General features: G+C 34.1%; 1 protein-coding gene across 1 annotated transcript in view; it reads right to left on the bottom strand.

Moving 5' to 3' along the window:
* LOC123231947 (MDM2 binding protein) overlaps positions 1–24,805 on the bottom strand; it is an 80,317-nt gene that overhangs the window by 46,997 nt on the left and 8,515 nt on the right. Inside the window, exons 6-11 of the mRNA XM_044658275.1 lie at positions 24,564–24,708; positions 23,772–23,889; positions 22,073–22,207; positions 20,128–20,222; positions 18,094–18,166; positions 12,275–12,392 (exon numbers count right to left, since the gene is read on the bottom strand). Of these exons, the coding sequence (XP_044514210.1) occupies positions 12,275–12,392; positions 18,094–18,166; positions 20,128–20,222; positions 22,073–22,207; positions 23,772–23,889; positions 24,564–24,708 (684 nt within the window). The remainder of the gene's footprint in view (positions 1–12,274; positions 12,393–18,093; positions 18,167–20,127; positions 20,223–22,072; positions 22,208–23,771; positions 23,890–24,563; positions 24,709–24,805) is intronic.

The raw sequence follows: 24,805 nt of genomic DNA, 5'->3' as shown, positions 1-24,805 counted from the left end.
ACCAAGATCACATAGGCAGTAAGCATGAGATGAGATTTGAATTCAGGTCCTCTATCTCCAGAGCCAAAGTTCTTTCTAATATCATAGTATATTAACATATTATAAAAATACTATTATTGCTATTTTATGCTAATGCAAAAACCCTAGACAGTACACAATAGAAATAAGAATTCATTAACTATATCGAAATGCATTTTAAAGAAACTTCTACCTTCAGAATGTTTTCCAATTCTACAATATGGAAAATAGACCTATATAATTAGAGACATGTTCAGTGTGACAGAGATAATATGGGAAACTCCAAGATAACCATTTATATCTATACACAATGCCTAGAAAATGGTTGATTTGTTGATGAGGCTATAAAGTAATATGAAAGACAGACAATTTCAAGAATTTCACTTGAAATGCAAGCATATCACACAGATAAGACCAATCAGGGGGAAAACAAATTGTCTATCCAGGAATTTGGTAATACTTTTTGGATCTAGAAAACGATTTTCTAGTAATCAAAGTTTTTATGAAAACCTATAGCTTTAGCATATATTTGTTGAATTTTTGTGGAGTCTAATTTTGATATATTCAAATTCTTTATCATCAGAATTTAATTCTACAAATTATGAGCTATATTTTTCTCCATGCCCTCCTTAAGTTTTACTTTTAATAGAATTTTGAAAAAAAAATGAAAAATTGCATCTTTTGTAATGTAACTAAAAGGCCCACATAATACCTGTATATTTGATCAACTTTCTTAAATTTGTTCTATTAAGAACATTCCATATTCTTAACAATGTTCTGGTTCATAGCTTAAATCAACAAGTAACAGTGTGACAGGCAAGAAAATGAAAAAATTGTAAGACATTTCCCTGATACACATGAGTGAGACAGATATATAATTATAAAGCCATAGAATTTAGGTTTGCTGTTTTCAAGTAAGCCAGTGTTTCTGAAAAATTTCACTAAAATATGTCAATTAATGAAACCAATCAAAAAAAATTTCTTTGTCCATCCCTGAATTAACTTGGTAAGGAATAAGCAAATTTGTAATGCCTTAGGAAGCTCTACAGTGGTTATATTTTCCAATCACTAAAGATTTTATTTTTATGTAAGCCTAGAGCATTAGCATGCTTAAGAACAGTTAATCTGCCCTTATTCTGCTTAACACCAGTTGGCAATGGATCTCACTTGTAGCTGATAAGGTAGAACTTGATGAGCATCATTAAAATAGAAGTTTCTCCAGCATTATAAAAATGTTCAGGGGTTAGGTTATATTCTACCATCAAATTTTTAAAAGAAACAAAAGAAACCAAAAAGCCCACAATTTTTTATTCTGCAACTTCATGGTCAATTGAAAGCATTTCCCTACAGATATTTAGCTTTCAAATGGTTTAATAAACTTAAACACATAAACTTATCTTTAGGAAAATGCACAGCAAGTGCACTTATTTATAACATTTTTTAAAGTATGTATGAATACTTACATTCATAAAAATCTTTTTGCCAAACACTGGTAAAAAACTTTCTGAATATTTCCCCAGAAGCCACATCTTGGGATCTGGCTTTTGACCCTAATTAATCTATTGAAACTGCTGTATCAAATGCCATAAATATATTATCTTTTAATTACTAAATCTGATGGGGGTTTTCCTTCTTCATTCTCCTTAACCAATCTCGCTTTTAAAGCAGTTGAATACTGTAACCTATTGCCTACTCAATTCTTTACCATCTATAACAACACCTCTCCTTATTTATTATCTTACCCTCACTATTTATTCTCAATCTCTTTTTCTAAATAATTATACATATCTTTCTTCTTAAGCATTGTGGCTCCCAGTGTTCTGTCCTGGGCCCTCTTCTCTCTCCTTTGGAGATTTCATCTCTGTGTATGAATCCAATTATTACCTTTTTGCAGATACAACTCAAATCTTTATAACCAGAATTTTTTTTTGGGGGGGGGGGGGGAGAAGGGAGGAGATAGAGATGAGTGAACTCAAATGCCTTCCAGATCTCCACCTGAGAAGAGAAGACTGGGAAAAGGGGAGGAACATGATAGTTGTTATCAGGTAATCGAAGGGCTGTCTTACAGAAGGGCTTAGGAACAAAGAGGCAAATACAGGCTCAATGTCAAGAAAAACGTATTAACTAAAAGAGGCGTCAAAAATGAAATAATCTGTCCTGAAAGGTGGTAGGTTCCCTTATGGAGGTATATGAGCATAAACTTGATGACCATTTGTTGGAGTTACAGTAGGGATTTCTTTATGAACTGGAAGATTGCTGAGGTCCGTTCCAACTTACAATATCAACTGAATAACTCTCAAAATAGTCAATATTATTAGTCAACATGTCCAACTCATTATCTTTTCCCTTAATCCGGCTTCTCTTTTAAAACTTCCTCTTTTTGGGGGGTTGATACTACCATTTTTACAGTTTCAAGATTCAAAATTTCAGTCATCTGACTCTTTGTTTTCCCTCAGTATCTACAATATCCAATTAGTTACCAAGTCTTGAGTCTTCCCTCTCCACGACATATTATTATATCTTCTTACCACTCAAAGTGATATAACCCTGTTTCAGGACATCATCATCCCAGGGTGATATAATGGACTGATGTAAACACAAATGAGTACTAGACAATTGCATGTGCCTCCTAATTGGTCTCCCTAATCCTAACGTCTTTCTTAACACATCCTTTACATGGCTATTAAAGTAATCTTCTGAAGAAACTAGGCTGATGTCATATTCTTGTTCAAAATTCTTTAATAGTACCCTATTGCCTGTAGGAAAAAAATATAAAACCATAAGCCTGGTAAGTAAAATCATCATTTACCTGATTTCAATAGAATTTTCCAAACATTTTTTACATTCTCCTTCTTCATGTACTCCAAATTCTTAGCTACAGAAATCTATTTGTTTCTGAATTTTGATATGCCATCACTAGTTTCCATGCATTTAAAAGGGCTATCTCCCAAATCCCTCTCCAACCCGCTTTAAATGTACTCCATCCTTCTAGTGCACATCTACTCATTTTATAGATGAGAAAAACAGCACAAGGAGTTTAAGTGACTTAATAAAGGTCACCTAGATAGTGAAAGAGAAAATGAAATAAAAGGGGAAAGATGGAACTTTAAAAGTAAAAAAGGAAAAGGGTAAGAGGCTTGACTGATATAATAGATCCTAAAATAGAAGCAAAATAAGCTAGCTAAATCTTAGTCAAGTTATTAATCAGTTTTCTGATAAAAACAGAGCAGCCAATTATATGTACACCATATAGAATCTCCTCTACATAAAGGAATATGAGCAACAAGAACAGCAATTATTAATCACCTGTCCATTCTGATTTGGGCTCAACAGCTAAGATTAAAAGAAAACTGTGAAGTCTCAGCCTAATCAGTCTTAATGATAGTCTAATCAGTAATCAGTCTGACTTCAAAGAATGTGATGTGATAACCAGCTTATTACAATTCAAAAGGTACAAATATTCAGCCCTAAATTTCCAGAAGTGATCATGAAAAAAGAAAAATCAAATCCAATGAGACAAATTGAGTCCTCTTTTTGAAAGTTGTAATAGAAATTGTATAGGAGATATAAGTTAACAATTCAAAGTTTAAAAGCAACATTCACTCCAGAAATCTTTTAAATACAGCACTTTAAAAATTGATTGAAAAATACACATCAATTTACAATGTAGAATATAACAAGATGTCATTCATTTTTGTCCTGATATCATCCAATCATTTTTTAACTTTCTTCAAATCTACCAGATTCATTAAAGAGATAAATTACTAGTAAATCAGGCAAGGAAGAAAGGAATTAAAATTTTCAAGTCAATAAAATATCACACTATCATCGTGTGTGTGTGTGTGTGTGTGTGTGTGTGTGTGTGTGTGTGTGTGTGTGTGTAGACAGGATTAACTCTACCCTGCCCATTTTTAGATTTAATCACCAAAAGAGTACACAACTTACTTATCCTCAAGTGCGGGAGGTCTGTGACCCACCTGTGCAATAGTGGGTGATGAATTAGAATTGACTGACTACCTCCTGGGCAGTCCTAAGCAAAGCTTTAGTTGTAATTGGTACACGTAAAATGGGAGGAAGGCACAGGAAGTGACGAAAGGAATGGTCTTTATAAATCGCAAGAACCTCCTATGAAAAGGGTTCTTTTCCTTAAACTGGACCCTGGATGAGCTCTGGCTAAGAACCTTAGACTGCTTTATATTTCTCCTTAGAACTATTACGTGGGTGAATGAAAAAGACTAACTCCCTTCCTTGCCTTTTTCCTGGAAGTACTAACCTCCAGAGGGGCCCCTCCTCTGGAAGAGGCCTCTTGGCTAAAACCCTTGTTAAATGACCCTAAGGCACTCTGGCTGGGATTACTAGAGCTCTGCCAGAGTAAATCAGGGCTTGAGAACATAATCTAGCTAGATCTCTTACTCTACCCTCTTTCTCATTTCTCTACTTTCACTCTTTCCCTCTATTTTATAAATAAATTGCTAAAAAATCATTTGGAATTAATTAATTTAATTCCTGGCGACCACGCTATTAAATATTCAGTCGAACTATAATTTTTAACCCCTCTTACAACCCAGAGCAGCAATCTACTAAGTAGAATGCCTGAACTAAAATCCTTGGATAATTTGAATTGTCATTTATATGCATATATCACTGACCTCCCACAATGTTACCTACTTACAACTCTCTCCCCTTTCCCCCCTTCCCCTAGATTCCCTTCCTCTCCCATATTAATCCTGGCAAGGGGCAAGGGGCAAGCTAACTCCTTGTAGTCCCCTGGGCATTTCTACTTAAATCGCATGGCTTCCCTTTAAATATTCCAAATAAATGAAATTATTATTTTCAAGATTGATGGGATATTCTAATTCTTCTTCAAAGCTCTTAGTAAAAGCAACAAACCCCAAAAGACCCCAACAATTCTAGGTGCAGAAATGAGTAATAAGAGGAAAATGTATTGAATTACATTTGAGAAATATATTGAGTTATATGATGCAAGGTGGCCTTAATTCAAATCTCAGATAAGCACATTTTCACTTTTTTTCTTTTCTTGCAAGGGATGAAGTGAACCTAACAAGGGTTGGGAAGGATAAATTTGCCAGAAATCTTACAAATCTAATCAAAAGGCTTCAACGTGAAAAGGAAGAGAGAGAGAGAACAAGAGAAAGAAATGCCTTTGCCTCTTCCCCCACGCTGGATACCAACACAGAAAGAATAGCAGTAGGAATGCCCAGAAATTCATAGAAGACAATATCCAAGTAAAGAACTAATCTCAGATACCCATACCTAAATGCACAAAATATGACTTAAAAAAAAAAAAAAAAAAAAAAGATGAGCTAAAGTTTTCTAAGGTACAAAGGCAAAATTAACCTCATAGGTATCACTGGCACTTGGTGAATAAAACCACTGGTGAATAAAACCCATTAAATATGGCTCTAGAAAGACATACTTTATCTAAAAGAAAGGATATATAAACAGGGTGAAGAAAACAGCATTGTTTATGAAGGTGATGATAATCATGAGACAAAATTTAGGAATCAGAATTAGAATAGGAATAATAGGTCGCCTGAATTGAGAGAAGTAAATGAGGAATCCAGGAAATATCATAAGCGTGCCACAAAGGTATGATACAGTTAATAATTTCATCCTTCAAAAGGAGAGGGACAAGCAGAAATGCTATGCTCACCAAAAAGAAGGAATTTGGGTGGGTTAGAAATGATAGCAACCTTGGGAAGGAGGAAAATTATCCCTCAATCTTATAAGTAGTGATTAAGAAAAAAAAAATGTTTAATGGGGATAACCGAAAATGCAGCCTAAATTTTTGGAGAACAAGGACTGAGAGAACAGCTAAATCGAATACCATGTATTAAAAATCATCTACATAAATATCAGCCCAGGCAGAACAGGAAGCTCTCAAGAATTAAATTTGGAGTTTATAGAGAAATAATTTCAACTAAAAAGGGAGAGATGCATAAAGTGAACAACATGAATGCAGAAGGAACTGACTAATTTAGTTCTTTTTTTAGTAAAATCTTGAGAAAGATGTAAGCAATGAAAGGTAATGGAAGAGGAATAGAAAAGTCCTCTAACATCCAGACAGAAAAGGAAAGCTAAAAATAATAAAAAGGGTCATTTAGTTGTGTTTTCTAAATAGATTGAAAAAGATCAAAGAAGCAATAAAAACTTAGCGGTATACCTCTGAATATTGCAGGTTCAGTTCCAGACCACTGTAATAAACTGAATATTGCAATAAAACGAGTCACACAAATCTTTTGGTTTATCAGTGCATGAAAAGTTATGTTTATATTATACCATAGCGTATAATATTATATCAAAAATAACAAAGTTCATAACTTAATTTTTTGAAATTTATTCATAAAAGTGCAAAGCTCTGAACCTTCAGCAAGTTATAATCTTTTTGCTAAGTCTTGCCTCAATGTTGATGACCACTGACTGACCAGGATGGTAGTTACTGAAGGCTGGGGTAGCTGGGGTAAATCCTTAAAATAAGACAACAGAGAATTTTGCTACGACTTTGTTTTTGCTCTTCCTTTCACAAAAGATTCTCTGTAGTACACAACTCTATTTAATAGCATGTTACCACAAAAGAACTTCTTTCAAAATTGGATAAATCTTCTCAAAACCCTACTGCTGCTTTATCAATTAAGTTTATGTAATATTCTTCAATACTGTGTCTCAGGGAATAAGGAGACCCAAGGAGAGAGATGGGACAAGAGTCAGTTGGTGAAGCTGTCAGAACACACATAATATTTATAAATTAGCTTTACTGTCTTTTTATGAGCAGAGTTTGTGGCAATCCAAACAATTAAAATAGTAACATCAAAGATCACTGATGATTGATAACAGATATAATAACTGAAAAGTCTGAAAAATTATGAGAATTACCAAAATGTAACATATACATGACATGAGCATATGCCCTCTCAGTGGGCACGTGCAATGTTGCCTGTCAGTTAGTTACTAGAAAGGCAAAGGGACTCGGGTGGAGCTGTTCCCTTCCTGCTGAGCCCCTCTGCCTAGCAGCCCATTGAAAGCATTTACTCTCTCTCCTGAGAAGAGCATCCAGGACACTCCCCTCTCTTTCTCCCTTCCCTGTCTGGGGTAAGGGGAAGCAGGGTGATACAGCAATCCTTGGTGGGGTAGGGAGAGGAACACAGCACATGGTCTCTAAAAGGTTCGCCATCACTACCATATGCTGTTGGAAAAACAGTGCCAATAGATTTACTTCATGAAGAGTTGCCACAAACATATAATTTAAAAAACTACAATATCTGCAAAGTATAATAAAGTGAAGCACACTGAAACAATGTATGCCTATACTCTTTGGCCTGGGTGGAACAATAATGACTTATAATGAGAAAGATGTTCAAATGTTATTTTGGTTCAGTTATTTCTACCAACAAGAATCATCTTTAGACTGAAAGGGATATAACAGAAATGGCCAAAAGGGAGTTCAAAACCAAAATAAGAAAACAGCAAGAAGGTACTTGGCAATCTCTAATGGGGTCCAGTCACCTGGACCAAATAGACTACATCTTTAGGAGTTGAAATTTATGGTAAATTAAATTCCTGGGTCACTGACCTGCAGGGTACATGGCTAACACCTCTGGTAATAGAATGATATGAAACTAGATATATGGCCAGTTCCAAAACTGAAGGAAGGCCTTTGCTTCCAAGATCTGTTTGAACCTATGTTGTTTAACATTTTTATAAATGAACTAAATAAAGGTTACCAATGGTATACATAAAAAATTTGCAAAAGACACAAAATTGGAAGAGGTAGCTAACACTTGACAGATGATGATTCAAAATAATCTTGTCAAGCTACAAGATTGAGCTTAATCTAAATTCAAAAAAGTGTGAGAGAGAGAGAGAGAGAGAGAGAGAGAGAGAGAGAGAGAGAGAGAGTGTGTGTGTGTGTGTGTGTGTGTGTGTGTGTGTGTGTGTGTGTGTGTGTGTAAAGTCTTATGCCTGAGTTAAAAACAAAAACAACTTCACCACTATCAAACAACGTTAGTATGACAAGATTACAGATTATAATTCACCTGATAAAGACACAGGAATCTTAGCAGACAGTGAGCTCATTAAGTCCAAAAAAGCTAATGAAACTTCAGACTGCAATACAGAAGCCACAGTGTCCAAGAGTAGGGAGGGCAGCAATCATTCTGCCAGGCTCTGCCTTTTCAAATCATTGTGTTAACTATGTTCAGTTATAAGTACTGTATTTTATGAAAAAGAGTGACAAGTTGGAGTATCCAGGATGACAAAAAGTCTCCAGTTCATGCATACCATAAAATGTAAGCAAGAGCTGATCTAAAGAAGACATGGGGCAGGCAGAATAGCTGTCTTCAAACATCAGAATGTTTGTTATGTGATAGGACTCAGAACTAGGTCCCAGTCCTACCTCTGCCAGTAAACAATGGCACTTTAGTTTCTCACTTCGATACCATCCTTCTCTATTCTTTTGCTCTCCATTACTTTCTTCTGGTCTCTTTCTTCCCTTCACAGTTTTCACCTTATAGCTGACCAGTTCAGCTATGCACTGTCCAGCACCCTTGAATCTCACCCCTTTCTCCTATAATCTCTCATGTCTCCCTAAATCCCAATGCTGAGCTCTCTCCACTATCCTACTATTTTTGGCTGTGTGCTGCTAAACCCTGCTAAAGAAAGTCATACAACCCTCTCAGCTGAGTTCACAAATTTATGTTACATTATCTGAATGTGGCCCTTAATGTTGGACAACCACCCTTTCATCCTTCTCAGGGTGACTTTATCCCTCTCCCATAGCAGCTGTCCCAAACTTCATCTCTCTCCAGCTCCCTACACCATTCCTTTCCTATCCTCAGCAGAGAAAATGATGGCTAAGTCTTGTAAACTCTTCTCCTCATGCCACATTTTAAAACTTTTATATGTATGAAGTCCTTCATTCCAGTTTCTTAGGAAGAAGTGCCTCTCATTACCTTGCCAAAGTTGGTTGATCCACTTATACTTCTGATATCACATCCCCTTCTATTTCCTACTTCAATTGTTACATTTTTCTCCTTTTCTGGCCAATGTCACACTGCCCTATGCAGATCTCCCAAAATCTGAAAAAAATTTATGTGATGTCATTTCCTCAAGCTATCTTCTCATCCCTCTTTTTCATAGCTAATCACCTAAAGAATCACCTACCCTCAATGTCTCCACTTCTTTAGCTTTTATCAGTTATTTGTCAACTCTTTTCAATCTAACTTCCAAGAACATGACTCAGCAAATTGGTACTTTAGCTATTAAACCAGCTAGCCTTGTCTTCACCTTCACCCTTACTCCCAGACATTATTTCATCCCATGGCTCCATGGCACTGCTCTTCATTCCTACTTGTCTTATGTCTCATATTCAATCAATTTGCTGAATCATATTTGCTGAATCATTCTCTTTTTTCCCACTTACTGTGGATTCCCCTTTCCCCTCAAGAGTTGTATCTTACCTCTCTATAATATTCTACAATGAACTCATCTACTCCCAGGGAGTTTGATTAATATATTCATACAAATCTAAAATCTACTTGTCAAGATAAACCCAGGAATTATAAGAACACAACTACGAAACGCTTTTCACGTAAAGTCAGATCTAAATAAGTGGAAAAATATTCCTTGCTCATGGATAGGCTGAGCTAATATAAAAAAATAACAATTTTACCTCAATTATTTTACCTATTCAGTACCATTCCAAACTACTAAAAAATCATTTTACAGAACTAGAAAAAAATAATAAAATTCATCTGGAAGAACAAGAACAAAAGGTCAAGAATAGCAAGGGAATTAATGAAATGATGTACAGGATGATTTCAGAAAGAGCTGAAAAGAATCTTCATGAATTAATGGAAAGTGAAATAAGCAGAACCAGGAGGACATTGTACACAGTGACAGCAATACTGAATGATGATCAACTGTGAAAGTCCTAACTAGTCACAGTAATATAATGATCTAAGACAATTCTGAAGGACTAATGACAAAGAATGCTATCCACCTTCAGAGAAAGAAACATTAAGACTCAGAATGCAGATCAAAGTATACTATCTTTCATGTTGGTTTATTTGTATTTTTATTTGGAGGTTTTAGTCTTATATGAGTATTCTCTTACAACAATGAACAAAACAGAATTGTGTTTTGCATGATAATACATGTAAAATCCAGATCAAATTGCTTACCATCTCCTGGAGGGAGGAAGACAATTTGGATCTTGTAATTTTGGAAAATATATGTTGAAAACTGTTATTACACATAATTGGGAAAATAAAATAAAAAGGTAAAAAATATGAAAACCTCAGTCTATTATTAAAGCGTTCAATAATGTGCCATCGGTCTACCTTTTGGGACTATTTCCAATTATTCCCATTCATGCCCTCTATGTTATAGTCAAATGGCTGGCCTACCCATTCCAAAACTCTATATTTTTTATCATATATCTAAGTCTGTATACAGGTTTTCTGCAATTTTACTTTTTTCTTCTTAGATGCCATAACTTCCTTGAGGGCTCATCCCATGGTTTAACTTTCACAGAAATGCATTTCCTCACTCCCCAATTTTTAATGCACTTTCAACTTTCTAATTATTTTGAATTTAGTTTTTTGTATATGTTGCACCCCCTAGTTGAATGAAATGTACTTGAAGGGAAGAACATTTTTCTTTCTCTTTTCCATTATCTCCTCCACATTTGGTATAGTGCCTTGCATAGAAAAGCTACACAAATAGATTTCTGTTAAATTAAATAGAATTAAATCTGTATAATAGTGGGATGATGAAATTATTTTCAGGATCACCTCAAATCCTAAAAATCTATAACCCTAAAAAATGAAGGTTAAAATTTTAGTTTTAATTAGGACTTGTAAAGCCCCAGATTATGATGAACATTCCATTTGAAATAATTTTTCTCATAAATTCTTACAAATTTGGAAAAGATCAAGTGATATAAGAGCTTATATGTAGAGACAATTTTGCATTTCGCTCTCATATTTCTGGTACTTACCAGTGCTTACCACATAATAAATGATTACTGCTTGATTAATTAGATAATTTTAATTTCTCAAATTGGCTGACTGAAATATCTCCAAATGATATATGTTAACTATAAAAAGATCTATGATTTCATTGGTGCTGGTTTTCTCAGTGCCAGCACAGTTCATTAAGAGCTCTATGTTTCACTTGAAATTTTTCCGTTTCATGGCCAAAAAAAATTATCAGTTTGTAAGCTATGATGTGGTGTTGAGCCTTTCTGAATTTAGGTACACTGGTCCTCCCATGAAAGATTCATTCATAGATAGATTGCATGTTTCACAATACAATTACTTGAAATTCTTTTGATTGGTTGTTTTCAATATTAATCAGTGATAAAGGTTCCACTAAATAATAAAATATATGACCAACAATTGGGTGATGGCAAAGAAATGATAGTCTCTTCATTAATGAATTGTAAGAAATGATAAATACCTAATTTAGAGAAAAGTGGAAAGACTCAAAAAATAAATAATAGGTAATATTAAGAAAAATATACAAATGACTTCAGCAATAAATATGCATTTATCAAGCACCTATCATGTGTCACCAAGCTTTGTGCAACCTGTAAACTAAGCCAATATGAAGGGTCATGACATTGTTCAAATAAAAGTAATCAATCATAGTACCTACTGCCAAAATTAAAATATTGATTCCTTCACACAATTGCTGATCAAACTGTTTTCTTGGGAAATAAACTTAATATAAAAAGTTTTAGTGGAGAGTGGGAGGTAGCTATTGGAAGGTTCCTGTCTTCTTATCACAAATGCAAGAATAAATGCATTTTTAAGAATTAAATGAACACTTAACAGCAGGGTATTACATTACTGATTTTTTAACCCATTCTTTCTTAGAATTGATATTACGTATCAGTTCTAAGGCAGAAGAGTGGTAAAGACTAGCCAACTGGTTTTAAGTGACTTGCACAGGGTCACACAGCTATGGTCTGAGGCCACATTGAAACCCAGGTCCTCCTGACTCCAAATCAAAAGGTCTATCCACCTAGCTCCTGCAGATACACTGATTTTTAAAAGTATTACTAAGGCTAAGAAAACATAAAAGAAACTTTAAGATTAATCAAAACTTTTCAAATGAATGTGGATTTTCAACAGTAATAAATAAAACATTGTCTGTTTAAGAGAACAAGATCTTTATACAGATACATTTTCCAAATATTTTGCCATATACACATTTTTAACTCAAACATACCTACCAGTGATAGTTTTGGGCTTTTTTGCCATATATTCTTTCCATTTCCGTGTACTCAGCTGGCTTGGTGGTGGAATAAGTATGTTACTTATACTACAAGGTAAAACAAAGAGTGCTCCAACCTGAAAGGGCAAAATCCAAAGAATAAATATTATTCAAGTGCTCATCTACTAAGAAAAAAAAACTTTATGCCATAATATTTTATTTACTCATCCCATTTGAATAAACTTTCATTCAGTTGTGTTTCGGTTTATTTTTTCCATCTAGAAAAATAAGCTACAGAGTTTCATATGTTACTGAAATCTGCAACCCTGGAATTTTCTTAGATCAACAATTACATATAAAACCTTGGGTAAGAAATAAAATCATTAATGTCTGAAAATTGTAGGAGACTGTGATTTTTCTTACCCAGAGATGTTTTCAGTCATCCACACCTATGCAATTACTTTGACTAGATTATTATTATATTGTGCTGTACACATAACAACTCAAAAGATAATCGAGATACTTTAGTCATATTGGTTAGGTGGTAACAGAAAATAACATAATTGCTGCTGTGAAATATGCCAGTTTCTCATTTCCTTCTAAGAATAGTTCATAAGAGAAAATACTGATCTATTTCTCTTTCATCACATAATTAATCATTTGTACTCAAATCTGAAGACTCCAATTTATCTTTAGCTATGCCAATTAGTTGACCAATTAAGAATTAAGTATGGTCACCTTTTTAAAAACTTATTTTGGTGAAAAGGTCTTGCTTCAATCATCCAAAAGGAATACCCCTCCTCCTCTTTTAAACCATTACCTAGGCAATGGGGGTTAAATGACTTGCCCAGGGTCGAATAGCTAGGAAGTGTCTGAGGCTAAATCTGAAACCAGGACCTCCCATCTCTAGGCCTAGCTATCAATCCACTGGACCACCCAGCTACCCCTTTTTCCCCCCATTTAGACCCTTACTTTCTAGTAACAACTCTAAGAGAGAAGGGCAAGGACTAGGTAAACAGGATTGAGTGACATGCCCAGGGTCATACAGCTAGTGTTGGAGGCTAAATTTGTCCCAGGTCCTCCCAACTCTAGTACTGGAGCTCTATCCACTGTGCCACATCACTGCCCCTAGAGAACTCTTGCAAATACTTTAGAGCAAGTCTTAAAGAATTTTAGCTTATTTCTTTTTAGGACTTGATATAAAAATATTTTATTTACTACACACTAATAAGATTGATTATATGACATATTCTGCCAGATTTTAACTTTAGATTATCATATTATGGTTTCTAGAAAATATTCAAGTATATGGGTCAATTGACAAATGGTATCTAATTTCCATAGCCCAGCACCTCTATGTATGGAAAGGTTTATCACCAGTAGGCAGGCCACTTGGTCATAACAACAAAAACAAGAAAAATACAAAATGGATTTTTAGTCCTTTTTCTTCTGAACAGAAAATGGAGCGAACTACTGAAGATAGTTTTGGGCTTTTTGCTATATATTCCTTCTATTTCTTTGTATTCAGCTGGCTCACTGGTGGTTCAAGGAACCAATTTTTATTTAGACTATCAATCAATCAGCATGTAGAAAGCACCTATTAAGTGCTAGCACAGATAATGTGCTAGGGCCCTGAAGATGCAAACACAAAGTATTTAATTAAGTAATCATCTACACTCAAATCTGAAACTCCAATTTATTTTTAGATATTTCTTTCTATAAATACTAATTAGGTCTACCTATTAAGTGTTATAGTACTTAAATATAAATCTTTAATTAGTTACTTAATAGCTCTCTGCCTTCAAAAAACTAGTATTCTATATATGTATATATTGAGTAGATATACAAAATATAAACCAAAAAAGGGAATCAAGCAAACAAGTCTTCATTTAGAAGGTGGCAGCATTTGATTGGATGCTATAAGGAAATAAGGGTATTTTAAAAGGTAAGTTGGTAAAGCATTCCAGAAAAGGGGGACTGTCAGAATGAAGAGACAGGTATACGGGATGGAGTGTTATATGTGAGGAACACCAAGAAAGTCAGTCTGAATAGACCTGTAGAATGTGAGAAAGGGAGGAATATATAACAAGGTTGGCAAAAATAATGACAATAGTATTAAAGATGATAATGATGACGACACTCATAACAATTGCTAACACTTATATAGCACTTACTACATGCCAGGAATTGTGCTAATCACTTTAAAATTACTATCTCATTTGAACCTCATAACAATCCTAAGGGATAGATGCTATTATCTTCATTATACAGATGAGTGAAAACTGAGGTGGACAGAGATTAAGTGATTTGACCAGGGTCACACAGGTAATGTTGGGTCAGACCTGAACTCAGGTCTTCCAATCTCTAGGCTTAGTGTTCTATCCACTGTGCCAACTGGCTGTCTTACAGCTACCAAGTAGATTGAGGTCAGATTGTAAAGAGCAATATTACATGCTTATGAGGCAATGAGGAGCCACTAGAATTTATTGACTGGGGGAATAATATGGTTGAATCTACACTACAGACTGTACTAATTTGGATAAGAAATGATGAGAACCTGAATAAGGGTTTGGAAACATGAGCAGAGAAAACAAGATGTATGCAAGGATTAGAAATGGCAAAATTTGACAAATAATTAGAGATGTTGCGTGAGGAAAAACAGAGTAGAGGATAACACAGAAGTTAAAAACCTGAGTGAGTTGAAAGATGTTAGTACTTCCAACAGAAAAAAGGGAAGTTAAAAGGAGGGATGGGTTTAGGTACAAAGAGAATGTGATCCTGTTTTGGACATGTTGAGTTTAAGATGTATACTGGACACTCAATTTGAAATATCAACTAAAAAGTGAGAGTTGCATGACTTTGGCTCAAGAGAAAAGCTAAAGCCATCATAAAGATCTAAAAGTCGCTTGCATAGAAATTATTATCTTTAGGATATGATGAAGCCACCCAATGAAAAAGTGCAGAGAGGAGAAAAGAGCTCAGCTCATCACCTTGAGGTCAACCTACAGTTAGGTGGTATAATATGATATAAATATAAACCAGCAAAAGGACAGAAAAAGAAAAACCAGTTAGTCAGGAGTAGAACCAATAGAGGAAAGTGCCATGAAAACTTAAAGAAGAAAGTATCCATGAGGAAAGGGTGATCAAAAGTATCAAATGCAACCAAAAGGTTGAGAAAGATGAAGACAAAAGGCCACTCACTATTTGGCAGCTGAGAGATCACTGATAACTTTGGAGAAAATAATTTCAACCAAGTGATGGCAGTTTTATAAACATTAACTTGAATCTTGGTGCTCTAAAATGAGATCATTGTCCAATGACAAAATTGTATCAATATTGTCATTCTCATTTCAAATGAAACCAAAAGATAAAAAGTACAATCAATCAAAAAACATTTATTAAATGCCTACTACATTTTTACAAAAATGTCAGAGAATTATGACCATTCCCTTCCCTTCCTCATTCCAAAGGAGGAACGAACCTGATATACTTTTTAAAAAACTATCTTTTTTCTATGCCTAAGAAAGTATTATATTATCTGAAAAAAAATCTAAGGGACCTCTAAAAAAAATACTTTAAAATTACATGCCCAGGTACAACAAGAATAACACAAAAATAGCAAATTTTGACACTTAAAAACATAGGTTATTAAAGTCATCAATTGCTATTCAGTTCTTAAGTCAGTACCACCCCTTTTTAAATAGCTAAACCTAAAAGGAATGTGAATGTATATGAAACAAATTTAACATTGTTATACTTGAAAAGTACTTTATATTTTTCATAGCACCTTCTAATTCATCATTTCCCTTAATCTATATAATAATCTTTTCATATAGGCAAAGCACAGGTTATTTATCCCCATTCTGCAAATAAAGAAACAAGGTCCAATACTAGTTAGGAAATTCGCCAAAAGCAGTCAGTACTCTTTCCAAAAAGAAAAAAAAAGTTCTTTTTTATAAGAATCCTATGCAAAATCCTTCCGTAATTAGGAAGAATCCCTTTATAAGGGGAATAATAGATCCCTAATTCACATACTTTGAAAATTCAGATTTGAGTACTTTAAATTTTATTAGAAAGCAACATGTCTATAGTAGTGATTACAGTAGGGAATCACTACAAGATTTTTAGAAATCAAATTACAAAAAAATTTTCAATGAAAATTAATTTACTTTTACCATCTAAATACTTGGGAAATTTTGAAATAACTTTAATTTGATGAATACTATAATTACTTCATAACTTTTATATTGCAGGGTATCTGCACATTTATTTTCACAGTTACTGTGAAAAAAAATTTTTGCACAATTTATTGCTGGCTAAGTTCTGCACTCTCAAAAAACTATTTTTAAAGAAACATAAAACACACACACACAAAGTTTGGTGAACTAGTTTATTTCAGTTTATTTTCCATCTCCTGCTCTCCCATCCTTCAACAAGCAGTCATCCATGTCCATAAGGCACTCCCTCCCTCCTCACCGTAACAACACTGCCTACAGAATAAGGCCCTTCCTGGATTCAGCCCACATCACTCTCTTCTTCAGTTGCATGAACTCTCATTCTGTAAATCAGTGTACTATTTTTATATGAATGCCTAACTCTGTGTCTTGCACATGAAAGGTATGTAATAAAGGGATTTAAACCTTTAAGCTGTGCAGATCATGCCCCGATTGGTAAGTTGCTCACTTGACCCACAGACCTAGCTAGTGCCAAACATGCTTCCTTTGCCATTCTGGTTTTCTATCTTCTTGCTATCTCCCCTGCAATTGCACACACATACTCCTACCCCTTGTCTGGCTCAGAAACCACAATGAAGGCAATCTTACTACCATTCCACCATTCCTGAAAAGCAAATGATGTCACTCTATTCCTCTCCCAAATGCCTTTGCATTGCCTCCTTCTAAAAGATTTTAAGCAGCTAAAGGATAAGGATTATCTCACTCTTCTGTATTTCTTTCCCCAGCTCTTCTGAGCACACTATATTTTTATTCATTTAAAATTACTTTAAATGAATCCACAACTCTATTAGAAGAGATAGATTTCTCTAAAGTTGATTTCTAACAAAAGCATTAACAAAATTAAAGAACAGAAAAAAACAATGGTAGTTCAGAGAAATTATGTGGAAAACAAAATCAGAAAGTGTTTCTTCTTCCCATATCCCACCCTCCTAAAAGAAATAATTGTCACATAGCAAAATGAATATCAAAAAAAGTTTCAATGCCATTGTCATAATATCCAGAACAAAGATGAAGGCATAGCCTAACACTGAAAAAAATCAATGCATATTAAAATGATGAAATTATAACTTTATTTCATATTCAAAAAAATATAAAATCCAAATTTTCTTAATTTCATTTTAAATTGGTCACTTTATATGCACAGGGTGTTAAGAAAAAACACACACAGAGTTTAGAATACTTAAAAACTTTATTCATACAACTTGGCCTAGCTGGTCAGCTATATTTCTCCCAACTTGAAGATTCTGTTAAAGTACAAAATGTATATAGGGATAGGATGGATTTGAAAACTTTTTTAAGTAAAAACAGATGAAAAATCAACATATAATCACACCCACCTGAACATTAAAAAGTTAAATTTTTAATATACATTTAAAAAAATATACCTTGCCACAGGGGATAGCTGAGTAGCTCTGTGGATTAAGAGCCAGGCCCGGAGACAGGAGGTCCTAGGTTCAAATCTGACCTGAGACACTTCCTAGATATGTGACCCTGGGCAAATCACTTAACCACCATTGCCTACCCCATACTGCTCTTGAGTAGTATTAAGGAGGAAGGTAAGCATTTTAATTAATTAGCTAATTAATTAAATGAATAAAAATACCTTGCCACAGAGAGATGAAATCTGTTCCAACAGCAACCTGGAATTTTCCTTTGTATTATTTCTTGTCAATCCTCTGTATTTAGCTGTTAAAGTCAAACTGGAATACAAATCTAATTGCCTTTAAATTTTTTTCATACAAATATCTCCTCAGTATTAAAAAAAAATCCATAAACATTGCATTCAAAGGAATCTCTTCCTTGTGTTTTAATTCCTTAAGCAGAAAAAAAATGTTTCATATTATAATAATTAAAAATAAAGAAACAGCACTTCTGTATATAAAGATTCTTGGAGAAGATATGCATAAAATTCATTATTTACATTAATAGTTTAAATCTATTTCTTTGAACCAGATCTTCAGACTTGAACTTTCCATTTTCATCTCACTTTATATACATGCATTATACACACACACACACACACACACACACACACACACACACACACATCTCAGCAGAAAGCATGCTAGATCTTGAATCCCAGATTTAAATCCCCAACCTGCCACTTACTCCCCTGTGTGACTTTGGGCAAGCAGCTTAACCATTCTAGGCCTTTCATATGCAAAAAGGGAAGAAATGGGTTTCTACTGGATACCCGAGAAGGTCCCATTAAGATCTAAATCTGCAATCCTATGATCTGATATAGTATACAAGTATGTGTATACAAAAAAAATTTTATTATCTAAAAATAAATAAGTACTACAGTCCATAAAAGCTGTTGTCCAACATATCTGTCAGATTCCAAAGTTGTTTTATGATTTCAGTATCCCCTGTTCGGTAAATATATAACCAGAACCACACTGAAGGATTTAGACATTACAGGTACCAAAGAAAGGACTACATTGCTATCACTAGAATAAATAGCCTTTCAAAAGAAGTAAACAAAGAAGCTCCACCAATAAGCAAGGAATAAAGGAGCTCAAGGAGGCAAATACTCTTCAGTAACAAAGGAGACCCTTCCACACTCTGAAACATCTACATTTGAAAGGTATGTTTAAAAATCATCACTTTTCATGCCACTAGAAACTAATTGTTTTTATTTTTTCAAGTACTCTAAGTCTCCAACTCATTTGACATTTAAGGATAATTCCCCTATGGAAACCATGATTAAGATGAAGATTCTAATTCTAGCAAGATTGGAAAAATCTAGGGATTAATGTTTTCTACCACCTATTACTATTAATCAATTGATATGTACTTTCCTGTCCACCCAAGAAACTACAGTGTGCTTTCTGGGCTTATTTTGCTCCTTAAATTTCCTTTTATATCTGCTTTCCAAAATGTGTAGTCCTCCAAGAAGGAAAAAGATTTTCAATTCAGAGTTAGAGATAAAATGAGTAAGATGCAAATATACAATTGAGGCTAACACTTGAGTAAATGACTTTCAGCTAAAAATATAAAGTCAAAGCAGCCAAGTAGCTCTCAGTAGAGAGGCAGTTCTGGAGACAGGAGGTCCTGGGTTCAAATTAGACTTCAAGATACTTCATAGCTGTGTGACTGTGTACAAGTCACTTAACTTCAAATGCCTAGCCCTTATCACTCTTCTGCCCTCGATTCTAAGGCAGAATTTTGGTAAGGGTGTACATATGTAAATTTTTACACATGCATGTTATATATATATATATATATGTAAAATATTTGTGTTTTGTGTACACACACAGACCTGTGCACGCACGTGTACATACATACACACAGTCAAAAAGTCCTAGCTGGGGAGTCAGAATGCCCATGTTTCAATCCTGGCTCTGATCCTTACCACTTGTTAGATCTTAAGCAAGTCACCATCGCTCCCTTCTCTAGGCCTCAGTTTCTTCATCTGTAAGATGAAGGGAGTAAACTAAATGATCTCTCAAGTCTTTCCTAGGTTTAAATCCATATGACCATGATTGGTTATCACAATTTTATCTGGTTTGACAGGGGTAAAAAAGAATACATCCAGACATCAGGCATAAATCTTACCTCAAAATGGCTTATTTCTAAGAGTCACATTCAATGTTTAAATAAAAAATTTCATTAAAGTTCATAAATAAAAGGATACAATTCAAATTCAATGTCTGACATATAGTAAGATGGGAGATCTGACAATGACACCATCTGTATGAACTCTAAAACAGGGCCATAATAATGAAAAACCTAAAAAAAAAAAAAAAAGAAATACAATTAGTTGATTGTTATATTATAAAATTTTAGCTCAAGCAGAATGTTGTAGAAGACTTAATAAACTCAAATACTTTTACAGTCAAGACTTTATAACCTGTTCTCATGAAAACTACGAGACATAATATATACTATGTTGGGCAAAAGAAAAGTTAATCTTCAACTTCAGTTTCCACTTTATGACAGCAAACTAATGATATTTTTCATCTCAAAAAGGCTCCAAGTCTTTTATAAGCAGTCAGTGCTGAAGGTGTATAGAAAATTTAAAATATCTTAACCCAGAAAAGTATTTTTAAATCTGCTAATACTAAAAATAGACAAGTGTTAAGATATAGCCAAATAAAATAGCACTATCAAAAAGATAAAAATCACAGTAATTCATCATCTTCAAAATTATGCTGGAAATATTTCATATATATTTACTTTGAAGTCATGTAACATCCCAATGATTGCTTCAAAACAGCAACAATGACAAACTTTTGATTTACACATTTTAACAGTACCATTATTTCCATTATTTTAAAAGAGACACAATGGCAATGGATGATGATACACTTGGAATTAGAAAGACCAAAATTCAAGTCCCACCTCTGACAATGATTAGCTATGTGACTCTGGGCGAATCATTTAATCCCTCTGTGCCTCAAGTAACCCTCTAGAGCAGCACTGGTAAAGACATGGCATGGTACAGAGCTCCAACTCGGGGAGATGCTCTGTTCCCCCTCTTCCCAGTGCCTGAGGACATGTTTTGCATTCCTTGCCCCTTTCTCCAGCCACCCAAAGCAAGCACTTCCTCCCCTCAGCTCTCTCCAATAATAGGGGAGTCACAGACAGCTTGAATTTGCCCTCTGGCCACTCAAGACTGAAAAGGTTTGCCTATGCTGCTCTATAGTTTATTTACAAAATCCCAGGTTAGATAAAGTTGTGATGTTTCCCCAAGGAAAGAGAGATGCTTATATATTTATCTATCTACAGTCAAGTATTTTTTGTGAGTTCTCATCTTGCCTTTTCATTGAGGCAAAACTTAAGGCAATAAGCTTGGCTGAAGAGTTGCAATATCATCATCTGTAAATTCTTATCTACACAGAGAATTAGCTGTATGTTACAGAAGCCAAGTAGTCTCTATTATAACATATGAGATGACAAAGGAAGCACAAAATTGAGCCTCTTCCATAAGCACTGCAAGCGTGAAATGGTTTGGGCTTCACTTATAAATTAGACAACATATTGAGATGTTATTTTTATGCAATTGTTATCTGAAGCCACATTCATCAACTGTTAGTTTGTAACAAAAAATTCCATCACAGGAGAAATGTTAATCATGCACTGAAAGAGACTAGAACTATACTGCATGGGCTTGTAAAGGGTGGGTCTTACACAGTTGCCTGGGAGAAGTGAAAAGAGACTTGCCCTGAGTATGCAAACAAGTATATATTAAAGGAAGGAACTGAACTGAGGTTTTCTGAAGCCCAAAATCTGTCTACCTAGCCACAATGTCTGACTCTGTCTTTCTGTCTATCTGCCCCCACCCCATACACACACATCACCTACACCAGACACATAAACACACAGGTAGACATGTATGGAATGTTATATAGCATTTTTAAAGAATTCTTAATTAAAAAATGGGAAATTTCCCTTGCTAACATTTCAACTATGAAGGAGTAATATAATTTAATTATATAGTTTTAAGTCATCAAGACCAAAAACAAAACAAATTTTTAGGACTTAGATATTAAAAATTAGGATAACAGCTGCAAACAAATTTAACAAGAAAAGATAGTAGGCAACTACTATCTAGTTGAAAGATCAAACACATGACTCACCTCGGGCAAAATATTCTTATCCTTTGATTTTACTGTCTTCTTGACAGAGAAGGAAGTATTTAAATAAGGTGTGGTATGAATTTTCGGTGAGACTCCTCTTAGACTAAATTCTGGAAACTTAACTTCAGATCCAAACTAAGAAAGAAAAAAAAGTAAATGTTCAAGACTCATTTGTAGATGTTATAATTAGATATCAAAGGTCAAGATTCAGGCATGTCATATATAGTAGATATTTAACATTAAACTGAATTATTAGAATACATGACAGGATACACAAAATTTACAATTACATGTAGTTTTATGATTCTAAATTCAATTCCACAAACACTTATTAAGTACTACATGAGAAGCCCTCTTACAAAATAAAATAGACTTCTGAAGCATATTCTGTAAAGTTGGGTCTTTTTATGTGGTTTACCATAAAATATGCAAATTTATCATAAAAGATTTTTCTAACATATCTGCAAACAAACAGATTTAGATGAATATATGAAATGTAACTTTAGGTCATTAATTCCTTCAGTTAATCAGCTCCAGGATGACATTCATTAGGAAATAGACAAATTAGTCTTGCTAGAATAGACAGGAAGGGATAGAGTGTGGAGGTGTTTAAAGGAAAGAAGAGGAGGTGTGGTCAAAGCTACTATGGAATGCTTAAAGGCCAACCACAAATTCCCATTATGATTCCATCTTTTCTAGCAGACTACAATCTTAATCATTCTCCCAACCTCCTTCCCTTCTCTCTCTCTCTCTCTCTCTCTCTCCACCATCTAACAAATCAAATCTTCAGTATCTTTTAAAAAACCTTCATTAGATTCTCTTAAACTTTAAGTTACTATTCTACATCTTTCCTTCCCTTTTTTAAGTCAATGCCTAGAAATCCTGCCTATATTAGATTCCATTAGATGATAAATTCACTCAAATGATTCTAAAGAATTTTTAATGCAAAAACATTTTTAAAACATAAAATATCAGTCTATTTTATTTCTGAAAAATAAAAGAAACAGAATGGACTTCTGCCATAACACTATCTTTGAGAATGAAGTTGAATGCTAGGCAATATGTTGATGAAACCTGGTTCTGAAAAGATTCACCTCCCTCCCTTCTTGGCAGAGGTAGAGGATTATAGGTGTGGAAGGAACATAATATATATTATCAGACTCAACTGATGTACTGAATAGGTTTGCAGAATTACTTTTTTTTGTTCCTTTCTTTTGAAAATTCTTTGTTACAAGAATGACTGATTGGTTGTGGGAACAGAAAGCAGAAATGTGGAAATGACGATAACAAAAACAAACAAAAAAGTATTTTTTAAACTATCTTTGAAAATCTATGCTAAATAGTATTACTATAGGTTAAACAGTTTGAAGATAAGCTTTTCTTGGTACTTCAAGTAATATAACACTTCGGAATGGCTCTAAGATGGCCCTACTTTATATAGCATACTGTATTAAGGAGTTAAATTACAAGAAAACTCCAGTACGTAATGAACATTTTGATAAGTTTTAGCAAAGTTGAATTTTAATAACATGGACAAGAATCACAGAGGATGAGAAGTACATACAGTGAAATTTGCACCTCTGGAGGAGATGCCAAAATTAATGAGATTGTGTATTCACTAAAATATTTTGGTTTTTTATAAATAAATGTAATAAAAGAGAAAGTTTAGAATTTAAAAATTCAGACAGTTCCCATTTACCTTTCTCTCCCATATCTGAATCTTCCCTCTCCATAATTCTCTGGAGTCAATTACGTTTTTTATATCATCTAAGGCCACAATGTCCGCTGAAAGGTATGTTGCAATTTTCTGGCAACTTCTATAAGGATAAAGAAAATTAGTTCACCCAAATGCATTCCTATTGGGTTTTCAATAATGAAAAAAGAATAGAGGCTGACTCTAAGTTAGAATTAAGAATAACAATAATGAAATACCACTTACCTACAGAACTCCAGAAGCAACACAAATAAACAGGGCTAGCCCATTTTTTAAAAACTTTACTTGCACCTCTCAATCTTCTTAAGAGACGGTTCTATATCTCTCCCAAACACCTACTAGGAAAAAAAATCTATACTTCTGGTTTTACTTCTTCACCACCTACACATCAGGTGATGTTATCTTATTATCATAGTCTAGCTAAATCTTCTCTACAGTTAAAATATCCCCAGTTTCTTCAACCAGGTTGCCCTCTTCTGAATGTTCTCTAGCTTTTCAATGACATTTCTAAAATGTGACATCTGGAATTGAACACAATAGCACAGACAGGATCTGACTGAAGCAGAATACAACAGTACACTACCTTTATCTGGATCAGGAAACCTTTCTTAATACAGTCTAAGGTCACATTAGCTTTTTGGCTGCAACAACATACTATTACAATTTACTCAACTTATAGTACACAAAAACTGCCTTAACTTTTTTCGTATGAACTAAATTTTTAAACTGCCAAAACATGAAATAATCTTGACTTTACAATTCAAAGAAGGAGCTTACCCTTTACAATTATTTGCAGCAATAGTAATTTTTGCTGAATGCCACTCCTTCAAGTGTTTCAAAGCACCAATAGCAGGTAAACAGTCTTTCAATTTGGAAGAATCTTTTTCAAAGGGTTGTAGTATTATATCTATCATTGCTCTACCTAGAAAGAGAAATATAATCTTATGCAAAGTCTTTTGAAATATTAAAACTTAAGTTGAACTCAAATAGTATCCTAAACTTTTTGTTACTTTTTATAA

Source organism: Gracilinanus agilis, chromosome 1, assembly GCF_016433145.1.
Source record: "Gracilinanus agilis isolate LMUSP501 chromosome 1, AgileGrace, whole genome shotgun sequence".
Classification (NCBI taxonomy): domain Eukaryota; kingdom Metazoa; phylum Chordata; class Mammalia; order Didelphimorphia; family Didelphidae; genus Gracilinanus; species Gracilinanus agilis.
Note: the sequence above shows the minus strand (reverse complement) of the source record. Positions and strands in the feature narration are given on the sequence as shown.